We start from the raw sequence: 22,028 nt of genomic DNA, 5'->3' as shown, positions 1-22,028 counted from the left end.
TTAAATCGTTTTTTGACAAAAAGTGCTTGAGGGACTTACTAAGTTTTATGTAGTCTGGTAAAGAATTCCAGAGTTGTGTTGTAGATGGGAGAAATGAGTTTTGGTATAATTCAGTGTTAAACGATGGAACTTTCCTATCTAAAGGTCTGCGCTGGCGATATGGATTATTAGTTGATATTAATGGTGGCAATATCGCAAGTAAGTAGTTTGGCACCTTACGGTGTACAATCTTGTGAAATAATATCAATTTTTGACGTTTACGCCTCTCTTAAAGTGAAATAAAGCCTGACTCGTCGTACAGTTGTTGATGGCTTGTACCGCGGACTGCTCCAACAATGGTCTTCATCTTCAAAGCTTCATTTTTGGCGGGAAGTGATGTCTGAAGAGGTTGATTTTGTGTGTTAGTGTTAGTGTGTGTGTGTGTGTGTGTGCGTGTGTGTGTGTGTGTGTGTGTGTGTGTGTGTGTGTGTGTGTGAGAGAGAGAGAGAGAGGGGGGGGGGGGAGTTTTGTGCAATAATGCATCCTTTGAACACTTCTATGACAAATGACCAAAATATCGTTTTTCTAGCTAAGGACCCGCTCCTGCCAAGGGTATAGTACCTAGTAAACGCCCACCCCCCACTTTTGGGCAAAACTGGTACATAGAGTGGGTGGGCGTATACAAGGTAGTTAACGGTAATATCATGTTAACCATCAATTTTGTTTTAAAAACTCATTCTCGCCTAAAATTAATTTTTTAAATCAATTTTGATATTACAACGTACTCTTTTGCACACGAAGAAAATAAACAAAAACAAACAAAATTAATGACAAAGAGTAAAACAAAAAAAAGTAAGGCCTGATAGCGATCCGAACTCGACTCAATCCCGCATCAGGCGAATTCGATAACCGTTCGGCTACGGAATCAGACACTAAATTCTCGCCACTGTAATGTATTAAACAAGACGCAAGCACGCTTTCGCAACACGCCGTTATGATCGAGCATCGGTTGAAATCTTTCGCGAGCAAAAGCTCGTATTTGACCGCAATGCATCGGTGCTTAAATGACACCAATGTGTGTCCATGAGGGACATAAATCTACGAACAATATTTGAACAAGATTTATTCGAACTTGACGGTTTTAATGGACAGTGTTGGTGAAGTTGCTGACAGGTAGCGACTTTACAGGAGGGGGAGGGGTCCTCTAACTTTACAGCTCCGAGACAACCCGGTAAGGACTTGCCGGTGTTTCATAAATAACACTTAGCAGTTGGCGGACTTATTGAGTTTTACAGGCCAGTATATGAGTTGCAGCTTTTTCAAGAATAAATCTTGTTCAAATATTGTTTGTAGAGAGGAGCAAGCATGAGGAATCTCCTCTTCTAAAAATAACCAATTCTGGTAGCTGCCGACCTTCCGCCAGACACACATTCTTTCTTTCTTTATTTGGTGTTTAACGTCGTTTTCAACCACGAAGGTTATATCGCGACGAAGACACACATTAATACCGGGGGAAAATAAATAATTACTGGGCAGTAAAAATAAATACCGGGCGGTAGTTAAACGACAGTTTGACTTTAAAGGACACAATGTTGCAGCTTTTTCAAGAATACGAGCCCTGGTCGATGAGATATTTCAACACGTGCTCTCAGCGCGCAGCGCTGTGCGCGCTGAACCGATTTTGGTTTTTTTGGTCGGGATCCACTAGGCCTAAAAAAAAAAAAAAAAAGGTGTGGTTACGGTAACCCGACCTACCCTATTTTTAGGGGCCGATCCTATAACTTTTTATTACATTTGTCAAAAAAAAACAAAAAAAAACAAGAAGAGCAAACGCTCGATCGAGTCACTTTCGCAGTTCTGAATATTATATGAGGCATCAGATGGACAGGAAGAAATTGCTATTCACAACACAATGAGTCACGTTCACATAAAATTTGAGCCCGGTCACTTTTATAGTTTCCGAGAAAAGCCCAACGTTAAGTTGTGTGTTGCCGAACAGAAAAGGCTAGTTATCTCCCTTGTTTTTCTGATAACGTTCGTAAAAGGCTACAGATGTAAATACTTTGATGTAAAGAATAATCCTAAAAAGTTTCAATCACATCCGATGAACTTTGTCAAAGATATAAAATGTCTAATTTTTCCTTTGACGCTGACCTGTGTGTTGCCGAACAGAAAAGGCTAGTTATCTCCCTTGTTTTTCTGATAACGTTCGTAAAAGGCTACAGATGTAAATACTTTGATGTAAAGAATAATCCTACAAAGTTTCAATCACATCCGATGAACTTTGTCAAAGATATAAAATGTCTAATTTTTCCTTTGACGCTGACCTGTGACCTTGAAAAAGGTCAAAGGTCAACGAAACCATCGTTAAAGTGTAGAGGTCATTGGAGGTCACGACTAAACAAAATATGAGCCCGATCGCTTTGATAGTTTCCGAGAAAAGTCCAACGTTAAGGTGGTGTCTACGGACGGCCGGCCGGACAGACTAACACTGACCGATTACATAGAGTCACTTTTTCTCAAGTGACTCAAAAACGAGTGCAAAAAACGCAATGAAAGCGAAAGCGCCCGTGTCGCACACTTATTTCCCTGTCAAGTAGGTTTAATTTGTACACATTAGAAAAAAAAGTTCAACAAAAAAAGTGATTGCCTACCTACCTACCCTATTTTTGTTGGCTATGTTACCGTAACCACACCTATTTTTTTTGGGCCCTACCAGTAACTCTTCCTTATCTTCTCCGGTGTTTTCAGCCGCGATTATCTCCCTTCCTCCGTGTGGCGTCAATCCATATTCCCGTTACTACGTTACTATTTTTAGAAGGTCACTGCACGTTACTATTTTTAGAAGGTCTCCAGTGTTTTGCGCGTTTATCTCCTTTCCTTCGTGCGCCGGCTTCGCCGGCGTACACCCGGCAAAGCCGGGTCCCAGGCGCAGCCTGGTATTCGGCTCTACTTCTTCCCGGCGAAGCCGGTACCCGGCAAAGTGGGTAATCATCTAGTATATATATATCCTAGAGGAATACCCGGCTTCGCCGGGGTGAATCGCGAGACAGAGACAGACAGCGTGGCGGTTCACCACAATCACCTATATTATCTGTTATGGCTTCTCAAATGCCAGAACATACAGACAGACAAAAGCCGCTAAACCCCATCACAAACAGAACTCTACAATCCACAGGTGTGCCCACACACACACACAAACACACACACACACACAGAGAAGCCGTATATATATATATATATATATATATATATATATATATATATATATATATATGTATATCTATATCTATAAATATATAGAGATAGATGACAGTGTATTTTTTGCGTGGCTATAAATTGATTCGACCTTTTCACTTTTACAGTAAGGACAACTTACGGGTACATGGAAGGAAAGCCCACAACTTCTAAGGCGAACAACTCTGCAGAGTCTGCTGTGAAGGGCGACGGTAGTCTCCCTGTCACACTCGACCCCCTTTGAATGAACTTAAATCCCTCCCAGGTGGAATGGGAACAGCACGAAAATGATTCAGTGACCAAAACACCACAATCACCTTTGAAGGCGAAGTCCACTCAAACGGGATTGAGAATAACTGTTATGGCTTCTCGAAGGAAGGCCTGAACATACTGACACAGTTAAAATTAATATTAAAAGTCCTACGGTTTTGAGCCATTAAGGACTTGAGTGTTTGTCCGCTTTCAAAAAGAGGAAAGAAAGAAACAAAAAATAAGGAGAGGAGGGCAGGGGGTGGGGTTGAGTTACATACTGACACACCAATGCCGCTAGACCACATCACAAACAGAACTCTACAATCCACAGGTGTTGCCCCCACACACACACAAACACACACACACACAGAGAAGCCGTATATATATATATATATATATATATATATATATATATATATATATATATATATATATATATATATATATATATATATATATATATATATATATATATATATATATATATGTATATGTATATCTATAAATATATAGAGATAGATGACAGTGTATTTTTCGCGTGGCTATTAATTGATTCGACCTTTTCACTTTTACAGTAAGGACAACTTACGGGTGCAATCGTGACATTCTAAAAATAGTAACGTAGTAACGGGAATATGGATTGACGCCACACGAAGGAAGGGAGATAAACGCTGAAAACACTGGAGAAGATAAGGAAGAGTTACTGGGAATGGATCCAGAGAAAAACAGAGAAAAACCAAAATCGGTTCAGCGCTGCGCGCTGAGAGCACGTGTTGAAATATCTCATCAATGAGTCCGGGGTCTCTCTGAATAAGCCCACCAAATTTGAAGCAGATCCATCGAGAACTTTGGCCGTGCATCGCGCACAGACACACAGATACACAGACACTAGTCGTATATATATATATATAGATAGAACATACATACAAACATACACATGTACCTACACATGTACCTACACATGTACATACACACATATACACCACACACACACATACGCGTATGTGTGTGTGTGTGTGTGTGGGGTGTATAGGTGTGTATGTACATGTGTATGTATGTATGTGTGTTGGTGCACGGTTAGTGTGTGTGTGTGTGTGTGTGTGTGTGTGTGTGTGTGTGTGTGTGTGTGTGTGTGTGTTACAATTGAAGCCGTAAGTTACCTGTTGTTTGCATCCCTAATTCTAATTATATCATTCGCCGATAATAATTACCACTGAATACGCTATGTAACCTACTACATGTAGTATACACTGAACTTGCTTACCGTGTCATGAGCCAAGGGAGGTAAGACTTCACATTTATCTGAAGGGTCGTGTGGAAGTAGCCCCACCTACGAGAAGAAATAACAGCCAGTAGTGTTCGTTTCCAGAGTCTGTATTTGTCAAGCAACACATACACGCGCGCACAAAAGCATGCACGTACGCTAGCGCGCATACACACACACACACACACACACACACACACACACACACACATACACACACACACACACTAACACTAACACATATACTCAAACACACACACGCACACACAGAAACGCACGCATGCACTTTGTGACACAAACACACACACACACACACACACACACACACACACACACACACACACACACTCACAAACATACACACACACACACACACACACACACACACACACACACACCTTAACAAGTAGGCCACACTGACCTGGCAAAGGGGAATAATCGGAGCTCCTGGGCCGTCAAGTACCGATAACCCAACACTCTGTCCTTGAAGGACGGATCCTGAGGACAAAGTCTCATTTCATACTGTCTGTCTGAGGGACCAATGTGTACGTTTTTCATTATTCAAAAAAAAAATCAAAGCAACGTTTAAACAGTGCTTTAGAAGAAAGTTGTTCCGGACGAGTAATACTATCTTGTGTTAAAAAGGGTTAAGTGCGATTCTTAATCTTTTTGGCCCTATAATGGTAAATGTTTGAGTATTACGACAAAAAATATATTTCAACCCCGAAGAAGCCTAAAAGACGCGCCACACTGACCTCTCTAGCCAGATAGGTGTGCCGTGTGCACCAGTTCCATACCTGTCAAGGTCTGTTTCGCTCCATTCCTCAGTCAGGTTCTGTCCAATGAGCGTGATTGTTTTAACTCATTGTCTCCAGGCTCATATGGCTCTATCTGACCAGGTACGGATAATATCCGCTCAGTCTATAGCCGCCCTGATATCACCCTTCGTGGTGGACTGGGCGTTAAGCAAACAAACAAACGAAACGAAACGCTCAGTCTATATCTACAGTCGCTTCCAGTGTAACGTCCATCTAACGCCTGCGTTCTAGCGTGTTGACACAGTTATTACACAGTTACTACAATTCTGAGTGACCTGCTGCAGCACAGCTGGTCTCGGCTAAAAAAAACGTGGTCAACATTACATAGCTGGGTTAGAAAGTACTGGTACGCGAGTCAACTTGGGGTAAAACAAATATATATATGAAAATGTGACGATGAGCATGGTGCTCTTTTCGGGTGAAAAAGGGAGGGTCACCTGAACAGTGTGGGTGTCCAATGAACGTGGCAGTTTTAAGAAGTACGAGAGATCAAACAGATATAATTATTAAGATGTGACGACGAGCATAGTTGTGTTTTTTTCGGGTGGAAAAAGGAGGGTCACCTGAACAGTGTCGGTGTCGCAGAGCGTGTAGCCAGACACAAACTGGGCTCCGACTGCAGCAGCCGTGTCGGGACAGGTTGCGAGCTGGTGCAGGTGTTCCCACGTCGCGTCACCCCATTGTCTGCCAGCAGTTAATTTTACATCACACAAATCATCGGTCACTTCGTGTGTGATTATCAAAACCACTGATCTAAATCAAAACTGAACAAAGGGAAGTAGTCGCTCCTAATATAAGTAGTTAGAGCGATTACTTCCCTTTGGTTTTCATGTTATCAGCTACAGGGTACAGAAACTGTATTCATGTAATGTGATTGCATATCCTTATGATACATCATGTGCGCTTTGGAACAATAGGGAAATGAGGTTACAGCAAAGGGGATGTGGCTACCCGAAAGACTTGACTTTTTTTCTGAATTATCTCAGAGGTGCGCACATGCGATGCGGAGGATCTAGGATTAAACAAGCATGCAGGGAGTAATCCACGGGTTGCAATAGGTCACACGACTAATTCAAGTAATTATAGTAAATGGTCTTTATAGAAGTCAAGAGGTCGACACTTTTCTGCCCTTCACCACCACTCTCACTCTGTCACCACCACTCTCACCATCACTCTCATTCTGTCACTACCACTCTCATTCTGTCACTACCACTCTCACTCTGTCACTACCACTCTCACTCTGTCACCACCACTCTCACTCTGTCACCACCACTCTCACTCTGTCACCACCACTCTCACTCTGTCACCACCACTCTCACTCTGTCACGACCACTCTCACTCTGTCACCACCACTCTCACTCTGGCACCACCACTCTCACTCTGTCACCACCACTCTCACTCTGTCACCACCACTCGCACTCTGTCACCACCACTCTCACTCTGGCCTCACCACTCTCACTCTGGCCTCACCGCTCTCACTCTGGCCTCACCACTCTCACTCTGGCACCACCACTCTCACTCTGGCCTCACCGCTCTCACTCTGGCCTCACCACTCTCACTCTGGCACCACCACTCTCACTCTGGTCTCACCACTCTCACTCTGTCACCACCACTCTCACTCTGTCACCACCACTCTCACTCTGTCACCACCACTCTCACTCTGTCACCACCACTCTCACTGTCACCACCACTCTCACTCTGTCACCACCACTCTCACTGCCACCACCACTCTCACTCTGGCCTCACCACTCTCACTCTGGCCTCACCACTCTCACTCTGGCCTCACCACTATCACTCTGTCACCACCACTCTCACTCTGTCACCACCACTCTCACCTCACCACTCTCACTCTGGCCTCACCACTCTCACTCTGGTCTCACCACTCTCACTCTGTCACCACCACTCTCACTCTGTCACCACCACTCTCACCTCACCACTCTCTGAACCACTCTCACTCTGGCCTCACCACTCTCACTCTGACACCACCACCCTCACTCTGTCCTCATCACTCTCACTCTGTCACCACCACTCTTACCTCATCACTCTCACTCTGGCCTCACCACTCTCACTCTGGTCTCACCACTCTCACTCTGGCACCACCACTCTCACTCTAGCCTCACCACTCTCACTCTGGTCTACAAACTCTCACTCTGGCCTTACCACTCTCACTCTGTCACCACCACTCTCACCTCACCACTCTCACTGTGGCCTCACCACTCTCACTCTGGCCTCACCACTCTCACTCTGTCACCACCACTCTCACTCTGGCCTCACCACTCTCACTCTGGCCTACAAACTCTCACTCTAGCCTCACCACTCTCACTCTGTCACCACTACTCTCACCTCACCACTCTGGCCTCACCACTCTCACTCTGGCCTCACCACTCTCACTCTTTCACCAGCACTCTTACTCTGTCACCACCACTCTCACTCTGTCACCACCACTCTCACTCTGTCACCACCACTCTCACTCCGTCACCACCACTCTCACTCTGTCACCACCACTCTCACTGTCACCACCACTCTCACTCTGTCACCACCACTCACTCTCACTCTGTTCCCACCACTTTCACTCTGTCACCACCACTCTCACTCTCTCCCCACCGTTCTCACTCTGTCCCCACCACTCTCACTCCGTCACCACCACTCTCATTCTCTCCTCACAATTCTCATTCTGTCCCCACCACTCTCACTCTGTCACCACCATTCTCAGTCTGTCCCCACCACTCTCACTCTGTCACCACCACTCTCACTCTGTCACCACCACTCTCACTCTGTCACCATCACTCTCACTCTGTCACCACAACTCTCACCATCACTCTCACTCTGTCACCACCACTTTCACCACCACTCTCACTCTGTCATCACCACTCTCACTCTGTCACCACCACTCTCACTCTGTCACCACCACTCTCACTCTGTCACCACCACTTTCACTCTGTCACCACCACTCCCACTCTATCACCACCACTCTCACTCTGTCACCATCACTCTCACTGTGTCACCACCACTCTCACTCTGTCACCACCTCTCTCACTCTGTCACCACCACTCTCACTCTGTTACCATCACTCTTACTCTGTCACCACCACTCTCACTCTGCCACCACCACTCTCACTCTGTCACCACCACTCTCACTCTGTCACCACCACTCTCACTCTGTCACCACCACTCTCACTCTGTCACCATCACTCTCACCCCACCACTCTCACCACCACTCTCACTCTGTCACCACCACTCTCACTCTGTCACCACCACTCTCACTCTGTCACCACCACTCCCACTCTGTCACCACCACTCTCACTCTGTCACCACCACTCTCTCTCCCCACCACTCCCACTCTGTCACCATCACTCCCACTCTGTCACCACTACTCTCACCCCACCACTCTCACTCTGTCACCACCACTCTCACTCTGTCCCCACCACTCTCACTCTGTCACCACCACTCTCACTCTGTCACCACCACTTGGCTCACTCTGTCACCACCACTTTCTTATCTACTACTTCATCTATTAATTTATTCAGACTGATACAGAATCAGAATCAGAATTTATTGTCATTAAAGCACAGAGCCTATTGACACATACAAGATACATAAGTGCATATACCTCGCTCGTGAGCGGTGTTCATGTGATTTCAGGCACAGGCACAAGACATCACTGGGTGAACTTAAATAATCGCAATGTTCCACTGACGATGTTTGGCGCATGTGATTTGAGGTGATTATAACTCTGACCATGGGTATGTACGACACACACACACACAATCAATCAAATGAATGTAAACTTATAGTGGCTATATCCACGGGTCCGTGTCTCTAGACTCGATGCTATATCCACGTCACTGACGTCATCGTACTCAAGGGACGCTACTCTCGCCTTATATTTTGCTGCTTTTGGTTGGGCACTTCAGTTCACTGACTTCAGCTGTCAAATTTTAAAAGTAAAAACTCTCTTTTATTCTTAAATAACGAGTTAGACTCTATGAGTGGAATACAGGGTCCAAAGTTCGATCAGCAGCACTTTGAATGGTAGGAGAGGGGAGTTTATGTGATACAATGTAAACAAAGCCAGCTGCCGTCCTGCCGGTGAAAATTGCAGGAGTGCATTTTTATTGCTATCTCAGCTCTTATCAACGAAATGTTTTGGAGAAAAGAAGAGAAGGGCAACGTAAAAGAAAGGAAAGTAAAGAGGGGGAAAAAATAAGTCTAAAAATTTATTTTAACAAAAATAAAAAGAAGACTGGGGCCAGGCTCGAACTGGAGGTCTCATGGACTGTTTGACTATTCACTACCGTCTGAGCTACGGAGCCAACATGGCCGTTAATGGAAAAATAGGAATCTATATTTTGTGCGATACTTCCTGATGACTGCTATCGATCTCGACGAACTTTACGAAAGTTGCACATGAGTGCACTCCTGCAAAGGCTTCCAGTTTAGTTTGCAGGCTGTCAAAAGATTGTGTTGTGGTAAAAGCAAAATGGCGCTTGATAAGAGTGCCAACGCGAGGCTTCCCGTGCGACGATGACGTCAGTGACGTGGATATAGCCTAGCTGGGGACTAGAGACACGGACCCGTGGATATAGCCACAACCAAGCTTATAAGTCTGGAATGAATTATTGTAAGCTTAAAAATGTGAGCTTTTCTGGAAGTAACATGAACTTGGCAAGTGGGTGAGAGGTATACAGTAAGTAAACAGCTGAGTAAATGTGTCAGGGTCAGTCGCTGCGTTCATAGTTTGCATGCCGCAAATCCAGGCCATAGCCAGGCTCGGACAGACACAAACGGCACAACTCAGTGCGAGCTAGTGTCGTTTAGCATTTGGCGCGTTCAGGCAGACAGCAAGTTACTGCTATGGCAAGAATATTGCGTTGTTATCTGAGAAGAAACAAGTCGCGTAAGGCGAAATTACTACATTTAGTCAAGCTGTGGAACTCACAGAATGAAACTGAACGCACTGCATTTTTTTTCACAATGACCGTAGTCCGCCGCTTGTGCATAACGGAGTGAAACTGACGAGCCTGTTCAGCGCGGTAGTGGTTTCGCTGTGCTGCATAGCACGCTTTTCTGTACCTCTCTTCGTTTTAACTTTCTGAGCGTGTTTTTAATCCAAACATATCATATCTATATGTTTTTGGAATCAGGATCCGACAAGGAATAAGATGAAATTGTTTTGAAATCGATTTCGTAAATTTAATTTTGATCATAATTTTTATATTTTTAATTTTCAGAGCTTGTCTTTAATCCAAATATAACATATTTATATGTTTTTGGAATTAGGAAATGATGTAGAATAAGATGAACGTAAATTTGGATCGTTTTATATAAAAAAAATTATTACAATTTTCAGATTTTTAATGACCAAAGTCATTAATTAATTTTTAAGCCACCAAGCTGAAATGCAATACCGAAGTACGGCCTTCGTTGAAGATTGCTTTACAAAAATTTCAATCAATTTGATTGAAAAATGAGGGTGTGACAGTGCCGCCTCAATTTTTACAAAAAGCCGGATATGACGTCATCAAAAGTATCTATCGAAAAAAAGAAAAAAAAAGTCCGAGGATATCATTCCCAGGAACTCTCATGTCAAATGTCATAAAGATCGGTCCAGTAGTTTGGTCTGAATCGCTCTACACACACACACGCACAGACAGACACACACACATACACCACGACCCTCGTCTCGATTCCCCCTCTATGTTAAAATAAAAGCTGAAAGTAAACGCATATACACCATAGTGCAATAAAGTGAGACTACGGAGCGGTTATCTCCTGGCACGTGACCTGAGACTGTGTCTGTGACAAGCATTGAAATGAACCGGCGACTTTCATTTCATTTTCATTTCATTTTCATTTTTCATTTTCATTACTTTATTGTCCCATCGCTGGGAAATTCGGGTCGCTTCCTCCCAGTGGAAAGCTAGCAGCAACGGAGTCGCGCTACCCAGGTCAGTGTCTGCGTGTTTAGGTGTATTCAGCCACCTGCACTTATGGCAGAATGACCAAGGTCTTTTACGTGCCATTGTGATGACACGGGGGTGGGACATGGCTTCCGTCTCTGGGTCTGCACATTAAGTTGACCCGTGTCCGTCCCGGCCCGGATTCGGCGAACCAGCGACCTTTCGATCACAAGTCCAGTGCTCTACCAACTGAGCTACCGGGCCTCCTTTATTGCGTTGTTAGTGGCGACTTTACCTGATGGATTGCTGCGGAGTATCCCCCAGGTTGTAGGGTTCCCAGAAACCGCCAGAACCGTCTGATGTGGTGTGGGGGGAAAATCGGTCAGCCACTACTGTCACCTCTACCTGGCCAGGTGGTGTGTCCGGCTGATCCTCCAGAATCCGTACAGCCGTGGACAACCCGATCACACCCGCCCCCAGCACACACACTCGGTTTTTTCTCCCCGAATCCATGTTTATGCCGACTACTGCTGCTTGTACGGAGCCTGTGTGTTTTATGGCAGTGTGTAAACTAGCCCCGTTTTCTGCAATGACTGCGTGTGACTGACACGGGGTTAGCTCGCGTCTTCAGTAGCCTATCTCGTCCACTGACACTCATACAGGCTTTATGATGTGATGTAGGGGCCAATGTGTTTGTACTCCAGAACACGTGACACGCACACACTGACACACACACACACACACTGAGACACACACACACACATGTGACACACACACACACACACATCAGTACCGCACACACACATCAGTAGGCTACACACACCGTGACACACACACACACACACACACAAACTGACACACACACACCACATAGGCCGCACACACTCATACAAACCCACACTAACACACACACACACACACTGCACACACACACACACACTCACTCACCCGGCGTACTTGAACTGGCAAAGCCAACAAAGCGTTCAGCTATTCAGTTGTATTTGGCCGTTATCTTTTAAATCAAGTGATAGGCGTTTGTTGGTCTGGTTTTTCCTGACCTGTTTTCGTTTATCTGCAATAGAAAACAAGAAATGTCGGTCCTTTGCTATTGGTACCAAGGGCTTATAAAGAAGCTGTACCGATCACTACAAGGTGGAACAGGTGACACAATGGCCTTATGAGGTACATGCCTGCTTGGTAATTCTTTTCTTTCTTCGTTCATGGGCTTAGACTCCCACGTTCACTCATGTTTTTAGCACGAGTGGATTTTTACGTGTATGACCGTTTTTACCCCGCCATTTAGGCAGCATACGCCGATTTCGGGGGAACCTGCTTGGTAATAATCTTAAACGAAATGAGGCAGAGCGTTGTTAAGATATCAAATAACCAAAGGGAAGTAAGCGCTCTTTATGCATACGACATGTGTAGTGAAGTAAGCGAGAGTTATACGGAACCTTTCTCCTGGCACCTGAGAGAATAACAAGCATTGACATGAACAAGCGACTTTCATCCTCAAACACGTAAACAAGCCAGCTAGCAAACAAGCAAGGACCAAACAAACAAGCAAGCTGCCACAAGCAATCACAGAACCAGCCAATTTGAGTTCGTTGTATTTCCGGCTATCTAAAACAAAATGCCAGACTCCATCCCACCTCGCGCCCCCTAATTGGCGTAGCGGCGCGTCCCCCGGGTGGTGGATGGGGGAGCCTTCTCTACTAACTTCTGAGAGAAGGTCGCATCACTCTCGATGCCGTGAACCTAATTAGGATCTTTTTCTTGTTTCTTCTCTATTTCTGCCTCCCCAAAGTCCTTTTACTTTCCTTTTCTCACCCATAAAATTCTTCACTTATTACCCTTGTTAAGTGGTTCTTGTATAGAATATAGTCAATGTTTGTAAAGATTTTAGTCAAGCAGTATGTAAGAAATGTTTAGTCCTTTGTACTGGAAACTTGCATTCTCCCAGTAAGGTCATATATTGTACTACGTTGCAAGCCCCTGGAGCAATTTTTTGATTAGTGCTTTTGTGAACAAGAAACACTTAACAAGTGGCTCTATCCCATCTCCCCCCTTTCCCCTATCCCATCTCCCCCCTTTCCCTCGTCGCGATATAACCTTCGTGGTTGAAAACGACGTTAAACACCAAATAAAGAAAGAAAGAAAAGAACTCCATCCCACGTGAATATCAATGCGATCACACCACCCACGGTTTCAGATTGTTCGGGCAACAGTCAGTGCAGAGTTGCCTGTATTCATCGACAGCATGTAATCTAAGTAAACTTAAATGCTCACATCGACAAACTTTTGGTTTTCTTGTAACATTTCGTCAAGTTAAGACAAGAGGCGAAGCCTTCACGGCTCACGTAAGAAATCGACAAACAGTAACACAAAGTCAATCACTCCGTCACACATAGCCTACACACACACAGTAAGCATACTGTCGCGATATAACCTTGAACGGTTGAAAACGACGTTAAACACCAAATAAAGAAAGAAAGAAACAGTAAGCATAAGTGATACGGTGCAAGAGTGCGAGACACTAGATCTAGATCTGTCTGTCTGTAGCCTACTTACGGGGACACGACTGCCAGATGGCCAGATCGACACTGCGCTTTCGACAGCGCTTCCTCGCGCAGACACTGGAAACACGCTGTGCAGATTAACCTGTAGGAAATCTCCTTTGGTATCTTCTTTATCTATTTTTCTGGAGCTACGAAACCGAACAATGTGAAATCATGAGTCGTCTTCTCCGAATCGGCGAACTGCAGCTCGGTGATAACTGTATCTATACCTGGTCTACATACCACACACGACACAAACCAGTCAGCTGTTTTTACCCCCCCAAAACCCCCCACCACCCGTTTTCTTTGGATACACACTTTATCAATCAATCAATCAATATGAGGCTTATATCGCGCGTATTCCGTGGGTACAGTTCTAAGCGCAGGGATTTTTTATTTTTTATATTTTTATTTTATTTTATGCAATTTATATCGCGCACATATTCAAGGCGCAGGGATTTATTTATGCCGTGTGAGATGGAATTTTTTTACACAATACATCACGCATTCACATCGGCCAGCAGATCACAGCCATTTCGGCGCATATCCTACTTTTCACGGCCTATTATTCCAAGTCACACGGGTATTTTGGTGGACATTTTTATCTATGCGTATACAATTTTGCCAGGAAAGACCCTTTTGTCAATCGTGGGATCGTTAACGTGCACACCCCAATGTAGTGTACACGAAGGGACCTCGGATTTTCGTCTCATCCGAAAGACTAGCACTTGAACCCACCACCTAGGTTAGGAAAGGGGGGAGAAAATTGCTAACGCCCTGACCCAGGGTCGAACTCGCAACCTCTCGCTTCCGAGCGCAAGTGCGTTACCACTCGGCCACCCAGACTTTAACTACATACGTGCCGACGAAATGTTGATCATTGCTTCAATACTTTGAAGCTGTTGCTTGAATAATAACCAAGTAAAATTAGTATTTCGGTGTTCAGTCAAATGTTAAAGTTTCTATCACGCACGCACACACGCACGCACGCACGCACGCACGCACACACGCACGCACGCACGCACGCACGCACAGACAGACAAAGTTTAGCATCGCATAGGCTACACTTACGTGAGCCAAAAACAGATTAGTAAAACGAATCGAAGTGAACATCGTTTTTCTCAACCAAAAATGAAAGAAACAAACTAACAAAATCCACATGTATACAAAACAAACTTAAAAAATGTCAAAGTTCAATGAAATATGATTGTGGTAATTTTGATTAAAAATTATGAGAGTAAAAATGAAGACGGCATCTTTACATTCTAACACTTGTGTCCATCCCATGCAGATAGTTTCCCGGCCTCACGTGCTGGTCTTTGGATCACGTGCAGATAATCACGTGATAGTTCTGTGGTTCTATCTGACGTCTCATTGGCTGGAGCACCACCCTGATTCTTCCACACCTCTCTATAATTACTTTGACTGCCCGCTACACGACAAACATCAAAGCATCGGTCATCCTGGTCACTGGTGGGCATAGACAGAAACTTGGACATTTTAACCTGTCAATCTGTAGACTGCAAACCACCTCGGTGTCAACAACAGACTGCTTCGTTCCGAGCCAGCTGACCGACTGTCATGGGGACATCATTGTACACACTGATGCTGCTGGTTACTGTTGTCTCTGGTAAGCTGCTTTCTGGTGTCTTTGTTTACTTCGTTATTGTGTCTGGGTGTTTTCTGTTTACTGTCTCTCTCTCTCTCTCTCTCTCTCTCTCTCTCTCTCTCTCTCTCTCTCTCTCTCTCTCTCTCTCTCTCTCTCTCTCTCTCTCTCTCTCTCTCTCATATAAAGAACTATTACATAGCGACAATGCATGTCTATTTTATCATAAGTCTTACGTGCAAAGTCAAGTCTGCTTTCCTCCATCAATTACAAAAACAGATTTATTTAGGTTATCTGTTATCTTCAGTTTGGCTGCGGACATTAGGTAAGAACACAAAGGGGACGTAATTGGCGTTGGCAGCAAAATGTAAAGCTTTTTAACAGGACATGCACTAAGCATTCGCAGTAGTGAAGGGACCATAAGCCTCCCGCTGTTGCTTTTGACATTCAGGCATTATTTGACTAAATGTTTGAATATGACTTTCGGTTGTTTGTTGTATCTTCTTTGGTTTCTATGTCCCTCTGTGGTGTCATGAACCAATTTCTTTTAATTTACTCCATCATTCGAGGGTGTGTGTCTGGAGGGGGGGGGGGGGGGGCAAGCAGCAGGCAGGTACATAGAATAAAGATGGCGTCGATCTCCTTCCAGAGTCCAACTGCGTCCAGTGGTCAAGCTCAGCGCTGAAAGAGGATGCTGCTGTTTTCGCCTGTGACGACTCTGACCTCACTCTGTCCTGGGATGTTTCCAAGACAACAGGGGAGACCATCGTTGACGTCCAGTGGTATTACGAGGGGAGATCACAAGAACTGATCGCTATGTTAGCACACGGACATCTGAACGTCATGCCGGCTTTCTCTGGTCGCGTGGAGCTGACAGCCAATGCGGGGATAATAATTCATCACGTGACTACTGGGGAAAAGGGAAACTACTCTGTGGAAGTAAATGCGTTTGATAAAAGCGGTCAATTCGTCACTCTCCGAAGGATGGCATCAGTACTCATTGGAGGTCAGCGCACAAAAATAACAAGTCGCGTAAGGCGAAATTACTACATTTAGTCAAGCTGTGGAACTCACAGAATGAAACTGAACGCACTGCATTTTTTCACAATGACCGTAGTCCGCCGCTTGTGCATAACGGAGTGAAACTGACGAGCCTGTTCAGCGCGGTAGTGGTTTTGCTGTGCTGCATAGCACGCTTTTCTGTACCTCTCTTCGTTTTAACTTTCTGAGCGTGTTTTTAATCCAAACATATCATATCTATATGTTTTTGGAATCAGGAACCGACAAGGAATAAGATGAAATTGTTTTTAAATCGATTTCGTAAATTTAATTTTGATCATAATTTTTATATTTTTAATTTTCAGAGCTTGTTTTTAATCCAAATATAACATATTTATATGTACTTGGAATCGGGAAATGATGTAGAATAAGATGAACGTAAATTTGGATCGTTTTATATTAAAAAAAATGTATTACAATTTTCAGATTTTTAATGGCCAAAGTCATTAATTAATTTTTAAGCCACCAAGCTGAAATGCAATACCGAAGTCCGGCCTTCGTCGAAGATTGCTTTACAAAAATTTCAATCAATTTGATTGAAAAATGAGGGTGTGACAGTGCCGCCTCAACTTTTACAAAAAGCCGGATATGACGTCATCAAAAGTATCTATCGAAAAAAAGAAAAAAAAAGTCCGGGGATATCATTCCCAGGAACTCTCATGTAAAATTTCATAAAGATCAGTCCAGTAGTTTGGTCTGAATCGCTCTACACACACACAGGCACAGATACACACACACCACGACCCTCGTCTCGATTCCCCCCTCTATGTTAAAACATTTAGTCATAACTTGACTAAATATAAAAAGAACCATGAACAAACAAACAAATAGAAACAAACAAACAAGCAAACAATCAAACGAACAAAACCTGAAAATATCATCATCATTTCTTCTTGTTTTTACATTTAGTCAAGTTTTGACTAAATGTTTTAACGTAGAGGGGGGAATCGAGACGAGGGTGTGGTGTATGTGTGTGTGTGTGCGTGTGTGTGTGTAGAGCGATTGAGAGTAAACTACTGGACCGATCTTTATGAAATTTGACATGAGAGTTCCTGGGTATGACATCCCCGGATGTTTTTTTCATTTTTTCGATAAATGTCTTTGATGACGTCATATCCGGCTTTTTGTAAAAGTTGAGGCGGCACTGTCACACCCTCATTTTTCAATCAAATTGATTAAAATTTTGGCCAAGCAATCTTCGACGAAGGCCGGGGTTTGGTATTTCAGCTTGGTGGCTTAAAAATTAATTAATGACTTTGGTCATTAAAAATCTGAAAATTGTAATTAAAATTATTTTTTTATAAAACGATCCAAATTTACGTTCATCTTATTCTTCATCATTTTCTGATTCCAAAAACATATAAATATGTTATATTCGGATTAAAAACAAGCTCTGAAAATTAAACATATACAAATTATTAACAAAATCAAATTTCCGAAATCGATTTAAAAACACTTTCATCTTATTCCTTGTCGGTTCCTGATTCCAAAAACATATAGATATGATATGTTTGGATTAAAAACACGCTCAGAAAGTTAAAACGAAGAGAGGTACAGAAAAGCGTGCTATCCTTCTCAGCGCAACTACTACCCCGCTCTTCTTGTCAATTTCACTGCCTTTGTCACAAGCGGTGGACTGACGATGCTACGAGTATACGGTCTTGCTCAGGGCCGGACTACCGGGGGGTTATGGGGGTTGCGCAACCCCCCCCCCCCCCCCCTAGCCTAAACATGTACCTCCCTTATTTAAAAAAAAAATCTATTATACGTTATTTGCGTGTTTGACCAAAATATGACTAAATGTTGTATTTTCGCCTTACGCGACTTGTTGTTCTTCGTCTGAGACTTTAAAGTGGTCGAGATAGGAAAAAGTTGTTTGTTTTTCTCACAAATATGTCTTAAGATTGGATTTCTCTTCTTTGAGTCATGTGACGTCAGAGGCCGACAAAACTTTATAATTTGGCGTTTCAGGTTGACCGAAACTTTAAAGGAACTACAAAACACACGTACGCCATGTGTTTGATTGCATGTGTGTGTGCTGTTCAATGTCAAAACAACAACAAAGTCAGTACATGACGTGTGTTTTGTAGTTCCTTGGAAGTTTCGGTCAACCTGAAACACCCAAATATGAAGCAAATTTGTTTGATTGCATGTCAGTGTGTGTGTGTGCTCGTTCAATCGTCAAAACAACAACAAATTCATAGTACCTGAAAGGAATTCGATCGATACATAAATGTTATTTGCGTGTTTGACCAAAATGTGTAAAATGTCATATTTTGGTCAAACACGCAAATAATAACAGCAAGGATCTCGAATGTTGTAATGTTGCACTGACTATTTTTCCAGTACAAAAATGAAATCTAAAATCCTGTCTGTTCTTACCTTACACTAAACTCTAAATAATCGCAACAGGACACTAAAAGTCAGCCCTGCACAATCTATACAGATATGTTTTACCAATAATGATACACAATTTTAAAAAAACTTCAAATTTTTTTAAAAAACTTTTTCGTTTCTCAAAAGAGTGATGACGATGTCCAATTTTGTTTCTGTTGACAATGGGCGATTCATTCACTTCCCGTAAAGCAAGTATCTCGTTAAAGTGATGACGATGTCAAATTTTTCTGTTGACAACGGGCGATTCTACACCTCGTAGAACAAGTATTTCCTAAAAGTGATGGCGATGTCCAACTTTTCTGTTGAAAATGGGCGATTAATTCATTCACTTCACATAAAACAGGTATTTTGTAATGAACTTACTGTTATGTTGTTTATACACATTACAGAAAGCCTGATGCTGCACGCGTCCCAGATGGCGGTGGCTGTGTTCAGTAACTCCACACAACGATGGCACGTGGCGCTCACCTGTGTTACATTCACCTCCCCTCACACCCCGCCCTTCACTGTAGAGTGGACTGTGAGGGTTTTTTTCACAACCGACTTAACTAAACGGATTTATTTTAACGGATTTATCTCAAGTGGCATTCTCCTTTAGCAGGCCGTGTGCTATGCAATCTGTGTTAACACAAAGTGGTATTTTTGTTTTGTTTGTTGGTTCGGTATTTGTTGTTATTACACCATGTTCTATGTTTAACTCACATTGCAAATCCCGAGAGATTGTCCTTGCTTCGCTAGGCACTGAAAGGAAACCAAGGCTCACGAGATGATTACAATATATAGAGAATCCGTACAAAATGCGCATGAAGTTTACTTACAGCAATTGTTTCCTCCTGTAGCTGCAAACCATGCCTTACCTAATATTATTAAATAATACATTAAAATATCATACAATAGACATGCATTGCAGCGAAAGAGAGTACACAAGTTAATCTCTCTGCCCCTAGACGCCCTCCGGTCAGTCCGTGTCCAGCTCCCAGTACAAGGAGGGACAGTTCCTGCTGCTGCTGGACAACCCCGTGTCGGGAGGGTCCTACACCTGTCACCTTCCTCAGAGTTCCGCGTCTGTCGCCTGTCTCCATGGCAACAGTACTGACGTCAGCTCCACTGTCGTTGTTGATGACGTCAAGTCTCGTCTGACTTTGCTGGAGGCGGAGAACCAGCAACTGAAAGGAACGGTGATGGAGCTGAAGGCAGAGAAAGGACAACTGAAAGATCATCTCGTGAAGCAAGAGAACCACACCAACACCCGTATCAACAGTCTTGTAAACCAGACCAACACGCGCATTAACAGCGTGTCAACTCGACTCGGTCAACACCTGCATGGTACGTTTAGTGTTACTCGGAACATTTTCTCTTTGCCTGCATCATTGCCTTCAGTTTTCGGGTGTGTGTGTGTGTGTGTGTGTGTGTGTGTGTGTGTGTGTGTGTGTGTGTGTGTATGCCCCTCTCTCTCTCTCTCTCTCTCTCTCTCTCTCTCTCTCTCTCTCTCTCTCTCTCTCTCTCTCTCTCTCTCTCTCTCTTTGTATCTTTTTCTTTTTTTCACATCGGCGAGTGAGTGAGAGAAAGATTGAGAGACAAAGAAACAAAGAGACAGAGAAAAAGAGAGACAGAGAAAAAGGGAGTCATAGAAACAGATAAAATGTGTGTGAGTGCGCGTGTTTGCGGCATGTTATGTTCTATCAGCTCCCCATCCGGTATTTTCAATCTCAATTGTTGCTGTATGTTTCCCACAGACGAGAAGACGAAGCGAGTCAGCTTCCACGCTACAGAGCTCAAGAACAACGCTCCATCAAGCGGTGACGTGCTCATCCCCACCAACGTCCTCAACAACCAGGGCAACGGCTTCAACCCGTCCACAGGGAAGTTCACCGCCCCCTACACGGGCACCTACTGCTTCACGGCCAGTCTGTGTGGAAGAAGTGCGGGCCATTACATTGCTGTGTATCTGATGGTGGATGGCAAGCAGGAACTGTATGTTGACATGGACTTTGACAATGATGGAAAAAATGACGCGGCCTCGTTACAGGCCGTTGTGCATGCACGTGCTGGTCAGTCTGTGTGGCTACAGGCTAATGGTGGCAATAATCGGTTCTCTTCAAAGTCTTATTCTAATTCTTTCAGCGGTTTCCTTATCTCCTACGATCTGTAAAAAAATGCAAAAAACAACAATCGTTTTAGTTCAATATGACTTGCGAATGTGTTCAGTAGTTCCCTTATCTGCTGCGTTCTGCTATCTGATGACAGTAAACGTACAATGAAGTACTTTTTTTACATTTAGTCAAGTTTTGACTAAATGTTTTAACATAGAGGGGGGAATCGAGACGAGGGTCGTGGTGTATGTGTGTCTGTCTGTCTGTCTGTCTGTCTGTGTGTGTGTAGAGCGATTCAGACTAAACTACTGGGCCGATCTTTATGAAATTTGACATGAGAGTTCCTGGGTATGATATCCCCGGACATTGTTTTCATTTTTTCGATAAATACCTTTGATGACGTCATATCCGGCTTTTTGTAAAAGTTGAGGCGGCACTGTCACACCCTCATTTTTCAATCAAATTGATTGAAATTTTGGCAAAGCAATCTTCGACGAAGCCCGGGGTTTGGTATTGCATTTCAGCTTGGTGGCTTAAAAACTAATGAGTGAGTTTGGTCATTAAAAATCGGAAACTTGTAATTAAAATTATTTTTTATTAAACGATCCAAAAACAATTTCATCTTATTCTTCGTCATTTTCTGATTCCAAAAACATATACATATGTTATATTTAGATTAAAAACAAGCTCTGAAAATTAAAAATATAAAAATTATGATCAAAATTAAATTTCCGAAATCGTTTTAAAAACTATTTCATCTTATTCCTTGTCGGTTCCTGATTCCAAACACATATAGATATGATATGTTTGGATTAAAAACACGCTCAGAAAGTTAAAACGAAGAGAGGTACAGTAAAGCGTGCTAT

The 22,028-nt window shown here is 43.4% G+C and overlaps 2 protein-coding genes across 2 annotated transcripts in view; one reads left to right on the top strand and one right to left on the bottom strand.

Moving 5' to 3' along the window:
- Positions 1-12,143, bottom strand: part of LOC138967393 (D-aspartate oxidase-like) — a 33,659-nt gene extending 21,516 nt beyond the window's left edge. The window contains exons 1-4 of the mRNA XM_070339937.1: positions 11,745-12,143; positions 6,114-6,234; positions 5,154-5,230; positions 4,733-4,798 (exon numbers count right to left, since the gene is read on the bottom strand). Of these exons, the coding sequence (XP_070196038.1) occupies positions 4,733-4,798; positions 5,154-5,230; positions 6,114-6,234; positions 11,745-11,962 (482 nt within the window). The 5' untranslated portion in view covers positions 11,963-12,143. The remainder of the gene's footprint in view (positions 1-4,732; positions 4,799-5,153; positions 5,231-6,113; positions 6,235-11,744) is intronic.
- Positions 12,144-15,306: 3,163 nt separating this feature from the next.
- LOC138967391 (uncharacterized) lies at positions 15,307-21,334 on the top strand. The gene is made up of 5 exons (XM_070339936.1): positions 15,307-15,637; positions 16,263-16,619; positions 19,459-19,589; positions 20,017-20,395; positions 20,806-21,334. Exons 1-5 carry the CDS (start codon positions 15,589-15,591, stop codon positions 21,219-21,221), a joined length of 1,332 nt encoding a protein of 443 aa, XP_070196037.1. The 5' UTR covers positions 15,307-15,588; the 3' UTR covers positions 21,222-21,334.
- Positions 21,335-22,028: the final 694 nt, after the last annotated feature.

This window comes from Littorina saxatilis, linkage group LG5, assembly GCF_037325665.1.
Source record: "Littorina saxatilis isolate snail1 linkage group LG5, US_GU_Lsax_2.0, whole genome shotgun sequence".
Classification (NCBI taxonomy): Eukaryota; Metazoa; Mollusca; class Gastropoda; order Littorinimorpha; family Littorinidae; genus Littorina; species Littorina saxatilis.
The sequence above is the reverse complement of the archived record's forward strand: the minus strand, read 5'-3'. Positions and strand labels throughout refer to the sequence as shown.